The 23,388-nt window shown below is 43.1% G+C and overlaps 1 protein-coding gene across 1 annotated transcript in view; it reads left to right on the top strand.

The window, feature by feature from the left end:
- Positions 1 to 8,844: 8,844 nt before the first annotated feature.
- The window catches only part of LOC134040796 (zinc finger protein 853-like), a 28,074-nt gene continuing 13,530 nt past the window's right edge, over positions 8,845 to 23,388 (top strand). The window contains exons 1-3 of the mRNA XM_062486935.1: positions 8,845 to 9,106; positions 20,569 to 20,880; positions 22,808 to 23,352. Coding sequence (XP_062342919.1) covers positions 8,944 to 9,106; positions 20,569 to 20,880; positions 22,808 to 23,352 — 1,020 coding nt within the window. The 5' untranslated portion in view covers positions 8,845 to 8,943. The remainder of the gene's footprint in view (positions 9,107 to 20,568; positions 20,881 to 22,807; positions 23,353 to 23,388) is intronic.

Genomic DNA, 23,388 nt, shown 5'->3' with positions numbered 1-23,388 from the left:
GTGCAGGTGTTTGCAGGGCTTTCTGTGCTGGTCTGGCATGTCAGTTATGTGCAGCACTAATAACACCTGCCTATACGCACGCCTTGTTCTTTATCAAACTGTAAGGTGTAGTGCTCCTGTGGCATTTGCTACAACTCGCCAAAAAGTACTCATACTTCATCCGTAGCAGGTACGTGTTGAATGGACTGTGTGCAGTTGCGCAAGGCATGGAATACCCCCCATAACAACCACACACACCCTCCGCCACTCCCAATCCTACAGAAGCTCAGTGTGGACCAGTGGTTCTGTTTAGAGATGCTCTCTCCAGCTCTAGAGGGCCAGCGTGACTCTCCAAGCTCTCATCCCAGTGTCTCTACTCGGGCTCACAGGTACTGAAGGGTCAGTGGCCACAGAGGAAACATCAATAAAAGACTAACAGTGTAGAAGTTTACAAGAGCACACATCACTTCCACTCTGCTTTGATCATAATCTCCATCCCACAGGTCACTGCCAGACTCAATCTTTTTGATGATGGTGGAGAGGATGTTCAGGATGAAGTAAACAAATAGCCATGTGCTTGAAGGCCAAAAGGAGGTTTTAGTCCTATGTGGCCAAATGGTAAGTGCATATAAGGGTTTGTTTACATCCATTTTGGCCTGTTCAGTGAAGACACGAGTCTGTGAGAAGGATTGTATCCAAGAACCAATAGATCATTTTTAAAAGCATCTTTTATTCAGGACAAGTCAATCATTTATTCAACACAACTATATTTGATGTGAAAACAGGAGAAAAGTAATCATTGTGACTTTTCTCCTGTTTTCACATCAAAGAGTTGTGCTGCATATGTCTTGCAGAAACAACAATGACAACTTCATTTTTCATGCAATTCACACTCACTGAACAGTCTGAATACAGTCAAAGGGACATTTAGTGACTCTTGCTGGACATTTTATTTGCTTGAGCCGAAACCGGCAGCAGCATTTTTCACAACCACAGTGACATTGTCAAAGCAGGAATCCCCTCCACACGATGAAAACAAACTAAACGAGCACCTACACGACAGTATAATCAATCAATCAAATCAAAAATGACTTTGAAGCTTCCAAATGTGTTAAAGCAAACATTCACACCCCACAGGATGCTGGGAATTAAAGAGACGGTATACAAACACTCATTCAACAGTTAGATAGCTTGATTTTGAAACGGCACGACTGCCATTACAATGCTATACAGAAAACCCTTCACATCATGAAAATTTGACTTTCTGGGTATTATACATATTTGGAAACTACAAACTCATGAATACAAATGTTTAAATCACTCAGATATCTTTAGCACAACTCAAGTTACCAGTTATCATTTTAAAATGGACCTGTGTCAAAGTGATAACTGCATTCAAAGATTTCAGGGGGATTGCAGGGCATCGTGAGGCAGCTGGACGCGGAACACCGCTGCCCGTTTCCAGCTGTCCTCACCTACAAGTAAGAGAACGTTGTTTGAGAAAAGAAAAAAAAAAAAAAACTCCATCACAATGTCCAAGTATTAAGCCTCTCTGCTCTTTCCCCCTCTGCCTCCCTTTTCAGGTTGTCCTGCGCGCTTTGGGGAACAGCGCCACTCAGCTTTACACCAAGCTGTGCGAGAGCCACAGTGAAACTTGGATGTGGCACACAATGCAGTATCTCAGCGAGTGCAAGCACTTTCTGGCCTTGAGCACCGGCAGTTTCCACCACCACCAGCCATGCCGCCGGTGCCCACACCCGTCTGGCTGCTGACCGTCTACAGCATGGACGTGCTGTCGCGGCTGGACGAGGTGAAGGCCAGGGTCACCTCGATATTTGGGTCCATCTTAAAGATGGACTCAACCAAGAAGGTAACGTGCATGTGTGTTCACCGGCTTTGATAACGTATAGTGGTTTTAACGCACATCGAAGGCACGTCACTTCATCTCTCCGTCTCCTCCCAGGTGACCAAGAAGCTTGCCGGTACCGCCGCCAACACGGCCGCCTGGGTCACCAACGTGGCCAACGAGCACGGCCAGGTCCTCATCAGCGTGCTGACCAGCGCTGAGGGTGAGGGCCTGGTCCCCATGGCGGCCGGGCTAGCGCGGCGGTACCAGCTCGCCGGGGTACCTCCACCCCAGCTGATCTACGTGGACAGAGACTGCTGCTCCGGCGTCGGCGGATCGAAGACAGCTGCCCTGTTCAACACCTGGAACCGGCTGGTGGTTCGCCTGGACATATGGCACCTGATGCGACGCTTCGCATCAGCTGTCTCCACGGAGAGCCACTAGCTGTACGGTCCCTTCATGGGGCAGCTGTCTTCCTGCATCTTTCGAGTGGGATGCAGAGGACGTCCGTCGACTGCTGGAGGCCAAGCGGAGTCAGCTGGCGGTGGAGCAGGGGCTAGTCGACCTGACGGACGGAGAGGTCTCCAGTCGGGTGTCACGGAGGGAGATGGGCCACCACTGCCGTCGCGCGGCAGAGACGGAACTGCGGCTCATCGGCCTGCTGGAGACCTTCGACGGCGACGGAGGGCGCGACACCCTGGGCATCCCCCTTTTGGACAGTGCCCGCATCAAGGCGATCTGGCGAGACCAGAGGCGTCACCTCCACTGCATCCAGGATCCACCCCGTGTAGAGCTGTACACCGAGACCGGCAGGCTGACCAAGGGCAGCAGATAATTGAGAAAAGACCCCTGATCTGTGTGTGTTTTTGGGTCTCGGGCTGATCGTCTTTTTTTCTCTTCCTCCTTTAGGCACGAGGGCAAACGCCCTGCACTTTCAGGCATTCCTCCTGGATGGACTGGTGAGGTGGAACGAGAACCGCACCGCAGCAGCAGAGGGACGGGAGCAACCTCTGCTCTCCTACAGTGGCCGCCTGCAGCAGCACTCCCTTAACCAGCTCAGCCAGGGTGTGAGCACTTTCTGGCCTTGGGCCCTTGGCCCTGGTATCTGGCCCACACCCGAATGGTTGCTGACAGTGTACACCTTCGATGTCCTGTCGCCGGTACCGCTGCCAACACGGCCGCCTGGGTCACAAACGTGGCCAACGAGCACAAAGGCAGACGTACCTCAGGACTACGCGCCCATTCGAGAGGCAGTGCTGGAATGCCCGGGGCATCCTCTGCTGTTGCTCTCAGCATGCTCTGTGGCACTCTTGTTGAGCAGGCCTCTGCATGAAGCCGTCTTGTTACACATGGGGTCAGGGCTGAAGAGAAGCTGTCCAGCTAAAGAGAGGGGTAGTCCAGCAAGGGCTCTGTGTTGCTCTCAGCATCCTCTGTGGCAAACTGCATCCTCTGTTGTTGCTCTCAGCATCCTCTGTGGCACTCTGCATGACCCTCCAGACCTGTAAAAGTGAAGGGTCATTGTCACTTGTGAAATGAAACTTTTTCCATCTACACTTGATACAAACTACAGTTTGGACTGTGAAATGCAGTAGCAATACTTTAACTTGAATCCAAATGTGTTGTCAGACTCATGCAAAATCACTTAAACGGCGTGAGACGGAGGTCGTGTTGCACTTTAACCACAACATGGACCATCAATAGCTCACCTGGTGCTGCTGCAGGCTTGATGACCCTGAGCATGTTGGCCTGCAGCGCCTGGGGACTCAGTGGTCGGCTGCCCCAGGTACTGAGAGACGACCGAGCCCAGGAGCCTGTCAAAACACACAAAAAGGGAAGAAGACACAGTTTAACTCCCATGGAGGAAGAGGCACACGTCAGAACCCCGTTCGTGTAGACGACAACATGTCCTACCCCTTTTTCCTGGGCTGGCACGGGGGCCGGATGGCAGAGTAGGTGGGGTCGCTGCTGGTGCTGGCCACGGCCGATGACGTGGCCGACCCCTGCCTGGCCACCCGCGCCCGGTCGTCTCCTTGTTGGACATCAGGGCGGACTGGGAGCTGGTCCTCTCCCGCTCCCTCAGATGGGAGTTGAGGAGCGGGAGGGTTTGGGGACGCTCTGGGCCTCGGGGGTGGCCCTGAGCACCAGGTCCCCTTTGCGGGCTCTGCGAAAGCTTGGTATTTCCATCTAGAAAAGAAAATGCAGTGAACCATTTTCAGCTGTCAATCAAAATGTCATCTTTTGCCCTTGTCGATCACAAGGTCGCCGGTTCGATTCCCGCTCCTAGGTTAGAGTGTTTGGCTTCAGAAGGTTGAATTGGATCATCTAGCATCGCTACAATGGCCAGTAAACGGGTTTCTCTGTGCACCCACGCTTGTTAAAGGGACTGAGTGACGCGAGTCTGCACTAGAAAAGAAAAAAAGCTAATGGGGCGCTCGCTTTGCACACAAATGACGAGTTTGACAACAACAGATTCAAATCAGACCCTCTGGTTGTCTTCACAATCGTCATATCTTTAAAACACTGCCCTCCTTTTGATTTTTGGTGCAGATTTGACCCAAGCACGAAATTAGCGAAATACTCAGACGCAGATCGACAACAGCTGCCGCAATCGTAAATGGAGGCTGACGGGGCTCTGACGTAGCAGACAAATCAAAGTTTTTACAGCAACCTACATTACAATTTACCATCTGGTTGTCTTCACAGTTGTCATATCTTCTCAAAATTGCCATCCTCCTGTTTTTGGGTGTAGAATTGACCGAACTGTGAAATTATGAAAATACTACAGGTACGGTGTTCATTTTAGGACATCCTAAGATCTCAGACTCAAGTGTCAGACAAACGAAAAGGCGTCAAGTCTCAGACCAAAAGTCGTCAGACTCAGGCGAAACGGCGTCATTCTCAGACAAAACGCTTTGTCTGAGAATGACAGGTTTTTCTGAGACTGAAGCCGTATACAGGATGACGCGTCCGAACATGGCTGCCGCCCAAAGACTGTGGGCTCACTGGCGACCCGCGCTCGCTAAAATTACAACCCACATTAAAATTCCGAGACGACAGTTCAACTCCAAATCGCTTTCTCAACAAAGCACATTGGTTGTGAGTTTTTTGGGGGGGCATTTTTCACTCAGAATCCAAGCTCCAACTTGCGGGCTACAACGTATCTATGGTAGACTACCAGTAGACGGCTTGCGACTACAAACCTTTCACGGAAAACTCAGTCGCTTCAAACTAAAGATCCGAACATCTTTAACGGCTCAAACTCACGCCACAGCTCAACAAGACGACTGTTTCGGTAAACATCATGACAATTTTTTTTTTTTAAACAAAGTATTGAAGTATAGGACTCACGGTAATCGGTATGTCTGGCAGTCTGTTTGCATCCGAGTAGAGTTTGTGCAATGGCTGCCGCACTAGTATGACGCTTTCTCTACAAAACAGGGTTTAGGTGGTGGGCCGAAGCTAAAAATCGTGCATTTGAACGATCCCTGGCGAATTCAGGTATTCGCTAAAGAAACATTGCAACATTCCACTTAAACGAGCATATTTGTTATATTATTGCGCTGCTATTAGTCATCAGAGCAAGTTAAGTTAGGTGATAATGAAATGTACAGAACATTGTTCAAATAAATGACATACGTAATTATAATTGGTCAAGAGTAGGTATACCACATCAGTAACACTTATCAATACATTTGACATCTCTGCACACTTGGAAAACGAACCTCATTAGCATAATACATGCATGTGCACAAGTAATTGTATTGCTAGCAGTGTATTCAAGGCCACAAGTAGTTGCAATCATGCTGTATGCATGTAGGTAGCAAACCAAAATATTTAATCTACCCATTTACTGAAGCTAGTTGGTCCAAGTTTGTTCAGAGTCCATTGCAATTGCAAAATTGATGGCAAGGAAAGCATTTCTTGCAGAAAAAGCAGTGGAAAGATCCAACTTAAATTCAGCACCTCAGGACCATTATGCTAGGTCAGTGGTTCCCAACCCTGGTCCTCGGGGCTTCCATGTCCTGCATGTTTTAGATGTTTCCTGCTCCAACACACCTGATTCAAATGAATGGTCATAAGCAGGCTTCTGCAGAGCTGGATAACGACCCATTCATTTGAATCAGGTGTGTTGGAGCAGGGAAACATCTAAAACATGCAGGACAGGGTTGGGAACCACTGTGCTAGGTAATGCTGGATGTCACAGGGGTTACAGTAACTTCACCAACACAACAAATATAGCTAAAGCACGTAAGAGTGAAAATGCAGCTCTGGAGAAGGTTTTCTGTATGGCAAGATGTACAGTGGGGTCAGTGTATACAAATAACCTACTGCAAAATCAATTTGGCTGTTACAATCTTAAGTGCACCACATTTTATTTGAAAATTAGTTAAGACATTGCATGCTTATTAAAAGCACAGACAGGATGGGCAGGGCAGAGGAGAGGATGGGCAGGACAAAGACCTATAATCTGATGTGGAATACCATGCCCCTCTAGTCATCAGTGTCTGCTCCCATGTTTTTTGTACAATAAAGGCTATAGTGAAGAGATTAAAAAAGATAATCTTTAGATGTTTAAGGACAGAGCAAGAAAGACAATGATGAAGGTTAAAGATCGGGAAATAACTTTTAGAGCAGACCGAGACCTATCGCTCGTTTGATTATGTTGACACAGCTCAGTCTCCCATCACCAGCCAGCTCAGTCTACCATCTCCAGTCAGCTCAGTCTACCATCTCCAGTCAGCTCAGTCTACCATCTCCAGTCAGCTCAGGGTCCCTTCACCAGCCAGCTCAGTCTACCATCTCCAGTCAGCTCAGGGTCCCTTCACCAGCCAGCTCAGTCTACCATCTCCAGTCAGCTCAGGGTCCCATCACCAGCCAGCTCAGTCTACCATCTCCAGTCAGCTCAGGGTCCCTTCTCCAGCCAGCTCAGTCTACAGTACACTCAACAAGAGGTAGACACAAGACAGTTTACACCCTCTACCTGGAACACATTATAGCGTCAGATGTTTAAAAACAGTCCAACTCGGATGTTCTGTATTACTTTTTACAGGGTTTTTGGGGATCACTTGCAAGGGCTACCCCATTCAGGGTCAGCCAGTGCCGATTTTAAGTCTCCACTAAACACAAGAGGAAGAGCCAAGACTAAACACTTTCAACATGCTACATATTATGGTATTCTTTGTAGAAAAACATCTCAATAATGTTCTCATATTTCTCTGTTTTTTGGCTATCCTGAGCTCAGCCAGCTAAATCTCCAGGTCAGTGAGTGCCCAACAGTTTTAATCACCGCCACTGATTTAAAAAATGAAGAAAATAAGGTAAATTAAAGACAGTGACACGGAAAGCAAGTATTTAATTAAAGCTCACCGAGCTACCATTGTGGTGCCGAGACTTGTATGCTTACTAGGCTAGCTACTTAACGCATGGTCACCTAGGTTGTTTTTACCATCAGCTGATCCTGTTATGAACCATTCGATTAGCTAACAAGATGATACACGAGTTCTGGTTGGTTGGAGTTAGGTAGTTGAGACGATTGCCTGATAATGTGCAAGAATTGGATGTGCCCAACAAACGAAAATGTTTTAAGAAAAAAACGACGTTGATAATATCAAAAATCCAGCTCCTCCATCGACGGGGTCAGGTCATTTCAAAAACTAAAGCAGATACGCTGGCTCGGCCCACCACCTAGTTGAGAATTTTTTGGTTTGATATTTCTCACTCAAAGCGCGAAGTTGCCGACTACAATGTCTATGCTAGACTATACGACTAGCGAAGCATTGCACGGAGAATTTTCGATCGCTTCAAACTAATGATCCGAGCATCTTTAACGGCTCAAACTCAGGCTACAGCTACAAAAGACGACGGATTCGCTAACCATAATTAAAATAAATAAATAAACAAAGTATTGAATTACGTAGGACTCACGTTTTCTCGTAGTCTCTTTCGTGAAGGTATCGAAGTGAAGTCCAGAAGAAAATTCGATATGGCCGCCGCTCTTAATATTCGTAGCTAACGGTGAGCTGTGATTGGCCGCTCAATTTAAAGTCCCAAACCTGACTTGAATTTGTTTAATTAGTCAAGCGGGGCTAAAGCGGTTCTATAAAGGCCAGTTTAAGCTCACACACTCACACATCATCATTTGAAATCACAAACTAGCCCTACCTAGGGATGGGCGAACGATGCCTTGTGAAGCTTTGGTGGTTTCTTCCGGTTTGTGCCGGCCCAAAGAGCCAAACTATCGGCGCATTGAAAATGACAGCGTCATATAGCAGCCGTTTAAACTGACTGAATGAGGCGTAGTGGTTGTCTCCGACGGTAGACTACCCTACGTTATTTAATATTTTAATTAAGGCTACATGTGTTCATTTTTATCTGATATTAGTGCTCACACATTAAAATGCTGTGATACATCTGTAGGCCGTTAGAATTATGTCATTTTCTCACAGTAAAAGTTAAAGAATATCTTCCGAGATTCCCTGCACTGGGGCGCGAACTCGGTCTATCTAGAGTCTCATTATCAATACGTTGTCGTACAAAGCTTTAACCAGCTACACCACCAAAAAACGCGTTCGAGAAATGCAGAAGCATATATAAGCCTTTAAGTGTGATAAGATTAACAAGATGGTTAACAAGATATGCAACGATGGTTGCTGGGTAATTTATGCTGTTGTCCAATGTAAGTCTCTATTTGGAACTCTAAATATCTGAAATTCAGAGCTAATATACATAAGCACATTTTATTCACTACTGTTGATACATGGCAGTAGCTGTGTTCGACTTCATGCAGCGCCTACAGCCGGCTGACTTGAAGCTGAAAATGCCGTTGGCTGCTTCAAGTCAGCCGGGCTGCAGGCGGCTGCAGGCGACGCCGGCGCTTCATTAAGTCGAACGCACCTAATGTTTAGCCTACGGTCTGCACCTCTCCATTCACCAACGATTTCTGGAGGAGGGGATCACTCACCGAATTAACCGAATTGTGTACTTTTATTTTGAAACTACACTCAGTCTTCCGGGGGTACTTCCGTGTTGTAGACTAGGATGAAAATATTGTAGTAGATTTTATCTACATAAATCGACCTACTGGAGGCGGGAGTGGAACACAACAATTCAGTTTAACAATGTCAGAACTAGAGATGTTTAGAGAATTTATCAAAGAGCGACTATCAATTGAAGCTTTACAGATTTTCGGAGCCGTTGAAAATACATTTTCCGAGTACCAGGAGGAGGGCGCGCGACTGCCGCTGTTGGACGTTAAACCTGAGATCAATCTACACCTAACAGGTTTTATATTCAATAAATACATGATTTTATTGTTAAGTTGTTGTTATTGTCAGTGAGGAGTACAATATATGTTTCCCAATTTCACACTATGAACCAGCAAACGGTGTGAGGCTGCGACTCTAGCTTGGTGGAGATGGGTGCCGGTTGCATTAGGGTAGGGTGTACAATTGAAATAATCAGTTTGGGCCAAGGCTAACCAGCCGCCAAATAGTTCTAGACTAGCATCGATTATTTCATTGACTTAAACAGTAATTAAAACGACTTAAACAGTAATTTTTCCTGTCTTAAAAACATGTCTTCTGTACAACAATACAACTAAAATCGTGTAGCTTGTAAGTGGACGGCGTTGTCTAGGAAAATGGCTTTTGAGATATTTAAGTCAGTTTATATCTGATGAGTGCCCACTCATTCACTGCAATGAAATAGCTTCATGGAACTCTGACTCGGAATCTGAGCTTCAGGGACGCTTGACAAAAAAATACATTTTAAAACATAAAAAAATTGTTGGTGATGTGTTCCTATCATATTTAAGATTAAATAATTTACCAACCAAAGGTTTGATACTGTATACAGTGGCGTTTTTATATGTAAAAAATTGGTGGGGCAAGAACTATTTCAAAATATAGGATACATACCAGTAAAGCTACAAAACTCCCTCGTGCTACTGATGTGTTTATTTAACACATCAACAAACAGCGTGGCTCCACAAAACACTTTTAACGACAGAGCAGCTTGCTTCTACCAGGTGTTGTAGTACACAAACTGGAGAGAGACCTTCTTGTGTAATTGCTCTCCTTCTCTCTCACACACATGTAAAATTACCACTGTCATATTTACAAACCTAAATTAGAAATGCAACCAAGCTCAGAACCAATGTGCCTACAGAGCCATACACGAACAGCAATGTGCTCAACACCACTTAAGTCCACAACGAAGCGGAAAGACAACTTTTTAGGGATACAAATCCAGTCTATGACAACCTAATAGATAAGCATGGACACACTGACACTCGTCATCATCTATCTATTGATCCAGCTCAGAAATATGACCAATGCATGGACCAGCACCACAAAGGCAGGATGATAAAACATGCTTTCACTCACCAGAGAGCTCACTTGAAGAGAAAGGTGCTTTATTTTGTATGCTAACCGTTAGCCACTTTTTTTCAAAAACCACTCCACGTTAAACCTGCGGTAACTTTTACCAGCAGTTTGAGCGATGACAATATTGTGGCTAATGGGCACCACCAAGTCGCTTTACTTCAACTTTCTCCTCCAAATTAAGGGTTTATCGGGTATATATAAGGGTATATAACTGGTGCTCGAGTATGAAATCCACTTTATTCATTTTCTCAACTTATCCGGAGTTTGTGTTTGAAGTAATCTTCGAGAAATAAAAAAGAACATAATTTTGTTGCAGTTCTTTTCTGTTGACAACAGGTGGGGCACCTGCCCCTAATGACCAGTCGCCACTGACTGTATATCACTCATACTCAGGGGCGCCGTGTTGAATTGATTTACATGACGTCACTGTAGCTTTGCGCCGCCATCTTACCTACCTACTCGGCCTTAGAAATGCCTGCAATATGCCTGCTTTTTCCCTCTGTTTCGGTGAAGTTCATCTCCGTGAATTCTGCTCAGGTCGAGGAGGACAGCCTTTAACCCTCGTGCTGCCTTCGGGTCACATGACCCAAAGGTTCATAACGAACCATCGTTGTGTTTACCCAATTTTACCCAATACAAAAACAAATTAAAATAATTTTCTTTTAACCTTTGCAATGTGGGGGGTCTGAGACAGCCTAGCTGTTAAAAGAAAATGCTTCACTTTGTCTTTGTATGCGGTAAATCTGTCGCAATACGAAGGTGGGTCACAATGACTGATGGGTCAGAATGACCCGAAGATAACACAAGGGTTAAGAGAGAACGCGATTCCCCATTGATCTGTCGCATCAGAATTTTGATTTGGGTCACGAAAGTCTTGCAATTTGAGTGAGAATGCGTCGCCCGCATAGTAGTAGGCGGCAGCCATGCCTTGGTCCCCCGGTTTTGACGTTAGCCTCAGAGTCAGACTCGGGCGCTCACTGGCAGTGTTCACAATGTTGTATTTCACTCCATTCTACACCACAAACGTCAGGGAGGACTGTTTTTGGTAGATACGAGCCTACCGAAGATAGCCAGAATATTGGATTTCTATAACCGAGCCTGTTTCATTCGTCATTTGCCTGAGAAAGCGACCTCCGTTAGCCAGGCTAGTTTTGACCGTTTCACTAGGTCAGGCTATTTAAAGGTTTTGGACAAATGACTTTTGTGCATAGAACGTAAGTGCCTCAAAGTGCCTCAAAATTTCAAGCCCTGCATCTGACATTAAAGAACATTGTCAAGATTAATGACAGCTAGCCGTGAGCTTAAGTGGCACTAAGATGAGTGCTAGCTAGCTCTTAGCCACTTAGCTAACAACTCGCTACCTAGTCAGAGTAAACTACGACCAAAAACATACATTTGATTTCTTTCAATAACTTTCCCATGATTAAATATAAGTCCTTGGTGGCCATGTGCCGCACTTTCACGTCATTCACCCATCCAGCCACAGCATACTGATAAACATCCGTACTCTTGAAAGCCTTCAAGCAATCCCCACTGTAGGGGGGGGGGGTTATGTACAAGGTAAGTGTTTATAGCTAGCTCTGTCATGGAAAGCCAATTGGGACAAGCCTGGGGCAGATAATAAGGAACCAAAGAAAACTGGGGGTAACAAATAGGCTAAGGATCGGAGCTTAAAATTATTTTTTTTCCGACATATCTCTGTCTCACTTTCTCATTGAAATCGGCAATGTGGGCGGCCATAATGGGCGAGATCGGTAGTGCATATGGCGGCGGTCTGTTTGGAAGTGACGTAGGTGGCATCTATGAATAGGGGGGAAAAGTTAGGACGATTCTAACAGTGCGTGTCCACTGCAGTGACACGAATCGCTTGCCATCGCTCGCCTTCCCACAGTTCACCACGCTCGGGGGCGTTTCAAACAGATTAATGTAGTATGTAGTTCTCTAAAGTCACTGTTGTAGTTGTCATGGGTTTACGTACTCGCAACATCGATCAAAATACAAAAAAATAAAACTTTATTATATTACTCAAAGTCTCTGCTAATCTGTCGATACGATAGGGAGTTCCAGCCGGGCTAGCTAGTTAGTTACCACAGAACGAACTTACGTAATGTGACTAGACTGAATTTGAAAGTACAAGCACCAACAACTTCGGCAACCTTGCGCCATGCATCGTTTTTTATTATCATCTCTGTACGAATACAGCTATGTATCGTACAGGACTGGGTAAGCAGCCACACAAACGATTAGTTTCTCTTCCACCTTGAAACCTAGAAAGCTAGAAATGTTCACCATGGTTGCTACATTACGAGAAACAAGAAAACACTCCGATTGGCCATCGCTAGCGAAAATCGCTCCTCATTTGCATAAAGTTGAGAAAATCTCAACTTGGTCGCGTCGCTACCCACAATGCACCACGCAAGCGATTCGCCTGGCTCCATAGAAAATGAATGGAAAACATGTTGTCACTCGCATCGCGTCGCTGCAGTGGACACGCACTGTAAGGGCCCCTGACTGACAGGGGCCCCAAAAAATAGGTAAAAACTAATATGAAATTACATTATATTATATATCATATAAACCATCATCATTGAGTATATATATATTTCAAATACAATAATACAATTAATGATGTCTTTGTTTTTGCTTGTGTTTGGCAATAAAAGTTAAATATCCCCATTGACCAAAAAGTAAACATCCATATTGACTGACCACCCCCCCTGTATGGGCATGAAATGGTTTGTTCCTGCCTTAGCGCACTTATCACTGAAGGTGTTGCAGTCAGTAGACTATGGTAGACACGCTAGTCGCCAGAAATAGTGATAAAAATGTTGCCTAGTAAACATAAATTAGGTTTTCAAAGAAGGTCAGAGAAAAAAGAGAGATAGGAAAGACAAAGGAGAGGTTTTCAATCTGTAACCCAGTCTGTGGTATTAACCTGTTGGCTTAATGTCCATAGTGAAATAAGCTAACTAGCTACAGACCAGTGTTAGCCTATATTTCATCAACATTTAATCAGTACAGGGAAACGTTTAGCAAGATATTCCTATTAAATCATTGTCCTGTCTCCCCATAACTGTACTCCTCCCTGTCCCAGTGAAAAAGGTGAGCAACATTGTGTTAACAACATGCCAGTTAGAATCATTTCAGGAAGTCTGTGTGGATTTCTCTGTCTCTCTTGCTATTTTTACCATAACTAAAAAGAAACATTTATTAATGACAGAAATTCAAACTAATTATTTTCTCACATAATGATCATTATGAAAAAATGAACTACTGTCTGTACTGGATGATGGACAGTTGGAAACAGTGAGTAGTTTACTTCAGCCTGCATGTAAGTTACAGACATAAATAAAATAATACAGTTTGATACGTTCATTTAAATTGAATTATGGCTGTTAAATGACATCTATAGATACAGATACAGATTATTCCCATCATGAAGGGCAATTCATTTGAGAAGCTTGCACACACACACACCAAAAAACTATTGGATCTAATGTATGTAATCAAGTGATGGTGATACAGAACTGTACGTAATTTGGGTCAATGTTCTGTAGTGTCAGTGTCATTTATTGGTATATGGAATATTTTTATATATACTGTATATACAGTTAGGTCCATAAATATTTGGACATTGACACAATTTTCATCATTTTAGCTCTGTATACCACCACAATGGATTTGAAATGAAACAATCAAGATGTGCTTTAAGTGCAGACTTTCAGCTTTAATTTCAGGGTATTTACATCCAAATCAGGTGAACGGTGTAGGAATTACAATACATTTTATATGTGGCCCCCCCCTTTTTAAGGGACCAAAAGTAATTGGACAATTGGCTGCTCAGCTGTTCCATGGCCAGGTGTATGTTTTTCCCTCATGGGAGTTCGTTATTTCATTGACAAGGAGCAGATAAAAGGTCTAGAGTTCATTTCAAGTATGGTATTTGTGTTTGGAATCTGTTGCTGTCAACTCTCAATATGAAGTCCAAAGAGCTGTCACCATCAGTGAAGCAAGCCATCGTTAGGCTGAAAAATCAAAACAAACCTATCAGAGAGATAGCAAAAACATTAGGTGTGGCTCAATCAACTGTTTGGTACATTCTTAAAAAGAAAGAACGCACTGGTGAGCTCAGCAACACCAAAAGACCCGGAAGACCACGGAAAACAACTGTGGTGGATGACAGAAGAATTCTTTCCCTGGTGAAGAAAAACCCCTTCACAACAGTTGGCCAGATCAAGAACACTCTCCAGGAGGTAGGCGTATCTGTGTCAAAGTCAAAAATTAAGAGAAGACTTCACCAGAGTAAATACAGAGGGTTCACCACAAGATGTAAACCATTGGTGAGTCTCAAAAACAGGAAGACCAGATTAGAGTTTGCCAAAAAACATCTAAAAGAGCCTGTACAGTTCTGGAACAACATCCTATGGACAGATGAGACCAAGATCAACTTGTACCAGAATGATGGGAAGAGAAGAGTATGGAGAAGGGAAGGAACTGCTCATGATCCAAAGCATACCACCTCATCAGTGAAGCATGGTGGAGGTAGTGTTATGGCGTGGGCATGTATGGCTGCCAATGGAACTGGTTCCCTTGTATTTATCGATGATGTGACTGCTGACAAAAGCAGTAGGATGAATTCTGAAGTGTTTCGGGCAATATTATCTGCTCAGATTCAGCCAAATGCTTCAGAACTCATAGGACGGCGCTTCACAGTGCAGATGGACAATGACCCGAAGCATACTGCGAAAGCAACCAAAGAGTTTTTTAAGGCAAAGAAGTGGAATGTTCTGCAATGGCCAAGTCAATCACCTGACCTAAATCCAATTGAGCATGCATTTCACTTGCTAAAGACAAAACTGAAGGGAAAATGCCCCAAGAACAAGCAGGAACTGAAGACAGTTGCAGTAGAGGCCTGGCAGAGCATCACCAGGGACGAAACCCAGCGTCTGGTGATGTCTATGGGTTCCAGACTTCAGGCTGTCATTGACTGCAAAGGATTTGCAACCAAGTATTGAAAGTGACAATTAGATTTATGATTATGTTAGTTTGTCCAATTATTTTTGGTCCCTTAAAAAGGGGGGGGGCACATATAAAATGTGTTGTAATTCCTACACCGTTCACCTGATTTGGATGTAAATACCCTGAAATTAAAGCTGAAAGTCTGCACTTAAAGCACATCTTGATTGTTTCATTTCAAATCCATTGTGGTGGTATACAGAGCCAAAATGATGAAAATTGTGTCAATGTCCAAATATTTATGGACCTAACTGTATGTATATATCACATGCATTGTGTACATCCAACAGAGCCAGGGCCCTCTCAGGTAGAGCTAGAAAGAGGAAGAAGTGTGGAAGCACAGGAAGAAGTGAAATAAAGTTACAGTGATGATGAGGGTGAGAGATAGCCTGGCTCTGCCCTCCTACGTACTTCCGCTCAATTTAATTTTTTCTTCTGTACATAGGTCTGGCCATGAGGTACGTAAGTCAGATTTTTCAGGTTGATTTTCTATCAGCGAACAGAGGGAGTGGCTGAGAACAATGACGTTGATGTCGTGCGCTAGTTTGTGTTGTAGTTCCGTAATGGCGGCGGAGAAAGATGCGAGCAAAGCCATTCGGTCCGTTGTGGCAACGTTGCCGAATATCCAACAGCTAAAGCCGGACCAAGAACAAGTTTTGCTGAGTTTTGTTGGTGGCCATGATGTTGTGGCCCTCCTCCCCACGGGGTTCGGGAACAGTTTGATTTTCCAGCTACGGCAGCTAGCTCTGTTACAGTAGTGGTGAAGGAATTGGCTAAGGCAAACGCTAGCGATTGGTTATGGCAGATCAGAGTGGCTCTGGGCAGATCCAATAGTTTTAAACTTCAACAGAGTACCCGCCTACAAGGAAGTCAGCGCTTGTCAATGGAGCGAGGCCAGACTCTCTGTACAAATGCAATGTACGAGAGTCTGGTTAGGACCAGGCTAGGTGAGAGATGCATGGTGGAAGAAGACAGAAGTCATAAAAAGGATGTTGACCCAGGTTTGTGGCCAGCAGGTTTGACTGACAGGGACAGGGAGGCTTTTGTGAGGGCACTGGCCTGCAGAGATGATGATGATGTACGTACACATGCAGACTTGCATTTACAAATCACCAGCAGTAAATATTGTACTAGTATTGAACTACAAGAAGCAAGACAGTTACACACCTTTAATTAGAGTTATGTAAAGCTTTTTATGGGACAGTTAGGTCCTAGATTTGTGGTGACAACAGCTGCGCAGAGGGGGCCCAATTAGATTTTTTTGTCATTGGGCCCAAAATTCCTGGTGGCGCCCCTGCTCATACTGGCTAATCAGCTGCCATGTGAAAACAAGCTACATTCAACGTCTGACCTCTGTGATTGCCAACAAGAGTTTTGCCACCAAGTACTAAATCATGTTTTACCAAGGGATCAAATACTTATTTCATTCATTAAAATGCAAATCAATTTATAACAATTTTGTAGACTGATCATTTCGTTGTCAGTGGGCAAATGTACAAAATCAGCAGGGGATCAAATATTTTTTCCCTCACTGTATATGACATATGTTTGTTAATAATATAATAATAAAATAATGAGTAAAGGATTACGGTAGGAAAATGGTTTGGGGGGTTTCTTACGGTGGCCCTGAAGTGCAAATCACACCCACTAACATGAGTGCATATCCCAAATGAAAACACTCCCCCCAAATACGAGTCAACTCCCCCCAAATAGGATGACGTGCTCACCTCCCCCCAATACAAAGACACGCTCCCCCAAATGGGAAACGACATTACATTAACTCAAAAACACATTACATTAACTCAAAACGGAAAGGGTAGGTACAACACTTCGTCGCTGAATGGATGCAGTAACTAACAAGAAATTGATCGACAGAAGTACAAAATGCAATAGCCTGACAGGGTTACGTGCACCAGGACATTTGTTTGGCTATCGAAGCATGTAGCAAATAGTAGGCTACTTATGCAAAGGGCCACCGTAGTTTCTTCATGTAGATTATTGGGTGTGCTCAAGCCTTCGGCGAGAGCACAACCTTTGTTCTCTCACATATATATTATTATTTTATTTTTTTTCTTTTTGCCCCCCTAAAACTCAGTCAATATTTGGCCTACATAGACAACGTAGGTGTCAAAAGTTTTGTCTTGGTAGCGATTGAGTTGCTTGTATTGGAATTTACGTTCCGTTGCATGGTTTGGGCTTAAGTTAAGTTTTTGTGGCGAAAAGTGAAGCTAACGGTGGCTAATTTGCTAGCCACAGTCACTGACGTTACTAACGTCACTACGTCACTAACGTCACGAAAACACGCGTGACTACCTTTGGCAGAACATTCGTTTCGCATCTGTTAACTTGGGGGATAGCTAGGCTAACTATAGCTTTACTGCAAGGCAGCTGCAGAAACGCCACAAGCAAAGAGGCCAGGTGATAACTATTTACTCATTTTACTTTGTGATATGACACACAATTGTGATGTGTAATGTACAGTATAAGCTGATATTATTAAGGAAGTACATCTACTTTCGGAAACAGTAGTCTACTATTTCACTGAAGTATTAGCATCATGACATTAGCCTGTGTTGCCCGGGCAACACATACTACAGTGGTCTATGATGTAGCGTTATCTGTTTTCAATCGTTAAAATAAACATTCCTCACATATACATTTTCGTTGTAGGATTTATTATGACATTAGATTACAAGTAAACGATTTGTGAGTGAAATTATCATTACCTGTGGTTTCAATCCAGTGTATCACTGCAACGCTGTAGCCTACGCGAGACACTACAAAAACATCTACACAGCTGTAGGAAGTCAAACGGCGACAGAACATGTTCGGCACTCCCCTTACTTAAATCAAAAGTCTATCTAACTACTAACCTGAACTTCATTGCCACAGCCTAAACTTTGTCAATCTGTTCATGAAAATAATTAATTTCAGCCTAAACCGTACAACGGAACGTTAAATCCAATTCAACCAACGCAATCGCTACCGAGACGAACACAGCAGTAGTCTAGTACTGTACCGTAGTAGTACAATTTACCGGGGCAGCTTCTCCACACAGGGCTATATCGCATTTTGCGTTGTTACTGACAATGATCGCTACCAATGAGCTTTTTATGAATGAGCGATTTTCCACTAAATAAATGTCAAGCTTATTTACGTTTTTGGGGGAATATTTTCAGTTAGCAGATGGTACTGTTTGAATTGCGATTCCATCTTCTACTGCCGGTAACGTCGTAGAATAATCTTCAAAGGGGGTTCTTTATTAATGAATGAATGCAATATGAGTAGGCTAAATGCCTGAAAATATCACGAGAAGGGAAAACTTAAAAGGACGTTTAAGTCATAGAGATTAGGTCCATTTTTACACCGGTCTGCCAAATTTATTCGTTTTGATTCAGCTATGAGGCTGCCTCTTGCAGGGGAAATGAGAAGACATCATATTTAATTCTACACTTCACTCGTATTTTCAGTTGTAAATGAGCAGTGAAATGGCAGAAATTCCAGCGGCACTGTGTAGATTTGAATAGTCAAGAGATGGCGGTTACAATAAATGTATTTTGCTTGTACAAATCAAGATTTAACAAAGTACTTTGTGATCAGTCTAACGAAGGAGGTGCTAGCCACAGGTCGTTCGCCAGAGTGATCAAGAACAATCACAAACGCTACCTTATATACACGTTAGATCAAATGGCATTCCATAAGGTCAATCCATCAATGTAATCAAGTCTATGATTGGCTTACTCAATTCAGTGATAGTTTGAAACAATACATCTCTGTACCATTTGTCCCACAATCCTTTGTGCGGGCCACTTCAAACAAGTTTTTGATTAACCCCACTCAATGCAACAGGAAGGGTCAGAGCAGCAGATCACAATAACAATACAGTTGAATACACTGTCTCTAGACCAGCTGTCTCTTCCTCCCCATGTGACAACAACTCTCTCAGGTCACCCAGACTTCCCGTCTCCTAGTTATAAAACTGCAAATGGCATCTCTACCAAATGTAGTTGACTCTTAATCAACTTTAGACTTCCGTTAAAACACATTCCTCATATATGAAACACACACATTATAACTGTATTCCAAAATTTCCATGACAGCAGCACAAAAAAAATGCTTTTAAATCTATGTAATCTTTATAAATAATAAGTATGCATTTTAATATAAAATATACAGATATATCAGTTGTAAAAATGTCATTCAAAAAGGACCCCTGTGCAACCGAAGCAAGCAAGCACACCCTACAATTTCCCCAGAAATTGTACCCTCTCTAGTTTAATCTGCAATTTTTGCCCTCTTTTTACGGAATACTAAGTAAACCTAAATTGCTTAATCTCTCATCTGACAGCATGGACCAAAGATAGGTTTCAGGGTTCCCGCGGGTTCTTAAAAAGTCTTAAAAAGTCTAAAATTCGGAACTTGAAATTTAAGGCCTTAAAATGTCTTAAAAACAGCATATTTTCATCCGAGGTCTTAAATTTCATTTAGTCAGGTCTAAAAAAGGTTTTACCCTCGTTCATTTCCAGAACCGCTGGCCGCAGAAAGTTATGACAAAGTAGCAAAAAAGTATTGAGTCGCAGCCTACAAAGCGGAGCTCTACAAACGAAACCAGCAGAACGCTGCCCTCAGAACGTTGGTTCGGTGTGTTGTAGTTCTTTCTGGGGGATATTGTTGTTGGTATGTACACGGTGATAAAACTACAAATCCTGTTATAAATGCAATACCTGCCCGCGAAATACGTCTGCGCTTCCTCAGAGTTTGTTAAAGTTCGGCTACGTGTGGAAAATGGGAAAGTGTACTTTCAACGAGACATGACTAGATCACAGCGATTTCCGCTGTTGGTTACATGCGGTATACCCAGCTCCAGGTACACGGCTCGCTGCAAACTTTGCCTAAAAAATATTCGAAAATTACTAATGTGATTGTTTTATCTGTACATTACATTTATGCTTTTTCAATGACTGAATTCATTGAAATAAAATGTTTTTTTCAGAATTTCTTTGATTTGAATATTTTTTGGGGTAATGCGTCGTGTAGGTCTTAAATTTCAATCTTTATGGTCTTAAAATGTCTTAAATTTGACTTGCTGAAACCTGCAAGAACCCTGGGTTTGCATCGTCTTTAGTACAGAAAAGTTAACATGAGTGCTACTAACATGGATTGACTAGCTATTTTGGACAGTTTACAGAGTAAGGAAAAGGTAGTTATAAAGTTCAATGATTAAAGCCAGATGCATTACATTGGAGCACTACTACATCAGGGTTCTTGGGTTTGTGTTCATGACAAAAAAGAAAATAATAATTAAAACGTATCAATTTGGGTCTTGCCTCTTCTTCCCCCCAGATGTGCAGCAGCTCTCTTTCCCGGAGCCCCCACAGATTAAAGAGGAACAGGAGCTGTGGACCAGTCAGGAGGAAGAGCAGCTCCAAGGACTGCAGTCTGAAACTACAGACTCCATACTCACCCAGGAGTCAGAGTTTTATAACGTCAGAATGTCAAAATTACAATTGTTTCTCAGTGACAAACTAACAACAGCAGCTTTCGAAATTTTTGTCAAAGTGGAAAAGAAGTTTGCTGAATACGAAGAAGACATTATGCAACTGCAACGCTTGTTGGACATTGTTACACAACCCAAGATCAAGCTACACAGAATAGGTCTGCTGTTTCTAACTTTTTAATAATCTTCTCTGTAGCTCAGAAAGCTAACATAGTTTACAGTGCACCCATAAAATATTCAAAGCGCTTCACTTTTTCCACATTTTGTTATGGTACAGCCTTATTCCAAATGGATTCAATTCATTTTTTTCCTCAGAATTCGACACACAATACCCCATAATGACAAAAGAAAAAATGTTTGTTAAGTATTTTTTATAGGTTTGCACAAATTCAGATAGAAAATAAAATATGTACATAAGTATTCACAGCTTTTGCTCAATACTTTGCTGAAGAACCTTTGACAGCAATTACAACCTCAAAGTGAGTGAGTATTATGCTACAAGCATGCCACACCTATTTTGGGGTATTTCTCCCATTCCTCTCTGCAGAACCTCTCAAGCTCCTTCAGGTTGGATGGGGAGCGTCGGTGCACAGCCATTTTCAGATCTCTCCAGAGATGTTCAATTGGGTTCAAGTCTGGGCCAACCAAGGACATTCACAGAGTTGGCCCAAAGCCACTAAATTATTACACGGCTGAATACTCGACTCTGTTGGCCTACAATAAACATTTCACAATTCTAACTAAAAAACGCATTCTGGTAGATTGTTCATATTTGCGCACATGCATGAATTTCAGTTGGTGAAAAAGATTGCTAGTGTTTCCACCTTTGGCTAGCAGAATTCGACGACACAACTTACAGAGTACTGTTTGCTGGTCGATGTTGGATAACTTGAAACCAAACCATTTCCAAACAACAGAAGAGGCCCCCTTTTTTTTAACAATTCTTTTTCGTCCGGCAAATCAACCCCACTGGTGTTATTTTCAGACATCCTTAACGCTTGTTTACAGTTACACTCCAATGAATGTTTGCGTCCTCTGGAGTTGCGCATGCTTGTTTGTTGACTTTCATTGGCTGATGATATGGCTAAATCCATATCATGGCACAACGCCATACCGATATTCGCGTTCATACCAGTATACCGCCCACCCCTAATGGTCAGTGAAAGCAGGATGCACCTGAACTAATTTTTGAGTGTCATGGCCAAAGTTATGAATACCTATGTACATGGGATTTTGTAGTTTTTTATTGTTAATAGATTTGCAAAGATTTCAATAAAACGTTTTCCACTTTATCATTATGGGGTATTGTGTGTAGAACTTTGAGAAGAAACATGAATTCAATCCTTTTAGGAATACGGCTGTAACATAACGTGAAAGAAATGAAGCCCTGTGAATACTTTCCGGATGCACTGTATGCAATTAGTCACTAAGGAAATATCCATGCCTACATGCAGAAAGCTTGGCCTTGACTGTTGGTTGAGTAAAATACATACAGACAGACAGACAGACTCCATCACGCTGTCTTTGTCACAGGATAAATAATCGGCACAGCATCACACTTTTCTTGACATTTCTTGACAAAACCCCTTTGACTTTTGCATGTTATTTTAGAAACACTCTTCACTGAAATTAACGCTGCAGATTTTGTTGCCGTGAGAAGTCGATGTCTATAAATAAAATACAGCCATTTTATTTAGTGCACAGTAGACTTCCAACTTCAGTACAGGATTGTTAAAAAAACCTATCTTATGACAAACGTTGTCAGATACCATTCAGTTTAGTCTAGGTCAGACATTTTAGGGCACATACATATACATATAAGAAAAACTCATTTATCATTATAGGCTCTTTCACATTTGCAGCCTGGTGTTTTTATTATTGGACAGTTTATAGAGGTTAGGAAAAGACATTTGTAAGTTTCAATGATTAAAGCCAGATCCATTACATTGGAGCACTACTACATCAGGGTTCTCTGGTTTGTGTTCATGACAGGCTGCACTTGTGGTTCCTCCTGGGACCTGTGGAAGAAAGGAAAAACAATAATTAAAACGTATCTATTTGGGTCTTGCCTCTTCTCCCCCCCAGCTGTGCAGCATCTCTCTATCCCGGAGCCCCCACAGATTAAAGAGGAACAGGAGCTGTGGACCAGTCAAGAGGAAGAGCACCTCCAAGGACTGCAGTCTGAAACTACAGAGTCCATATTCACTTCTCTCAGTGTGAAACATGACTCTGATCAGGAAGGCTCCTCTGAATGTTCACATCTTGACCAAGCTGTTAAAGTGGAGAACAGAGAAGGAGCCTCTCTACCCACCAACACAACTGAGGAGCAAATCAAAGCAGAGGCCGATGGACAAGACTATGCAGCACCAGAACCAGGCAGTGAATCTCAGCCCCTTTCTGCTCCAGACCATCCTACAGCTCAGAGTTTGGAGGAGGAACATGCAGGAGTGCTGTTTTTTCGGAACCGAACACAAAACAATGAGGCTCTGCCAAGGGAAAATAGGCCTCAGGCAAATCACAGAGGACTAGTAATACATCAGTGTCAGGAATGTAACAAAAACTTCAGTCAAAAGGGTACTTTGGTTCTTCATATGAGGACTCACACAGGAGAGAAACCTTATCAATGTCAGGTATGTAACAAAACTTTTAGTCAAAAATGTACTTTG

The sequence above is a fragment of the Osmerus eperlanus genome, chromosome 1 (assembly GCF_963692335.1).
Source record: "Osmerus eperlanus chromosome 1, fOsmEpe2.1, whole genome shotgun sequence".
Taxonomy (NCBI): Eukaryota; Metazoa; Chordata; class Actinopteri; order Osmeriformes; family Osmeridae; genus Osmerus; species Osmerus eperlanus.
Note: the sequence above shows the minus strand (reverse complement) of the source record. Positions and strands in the feature narration are given on the sequence as shown.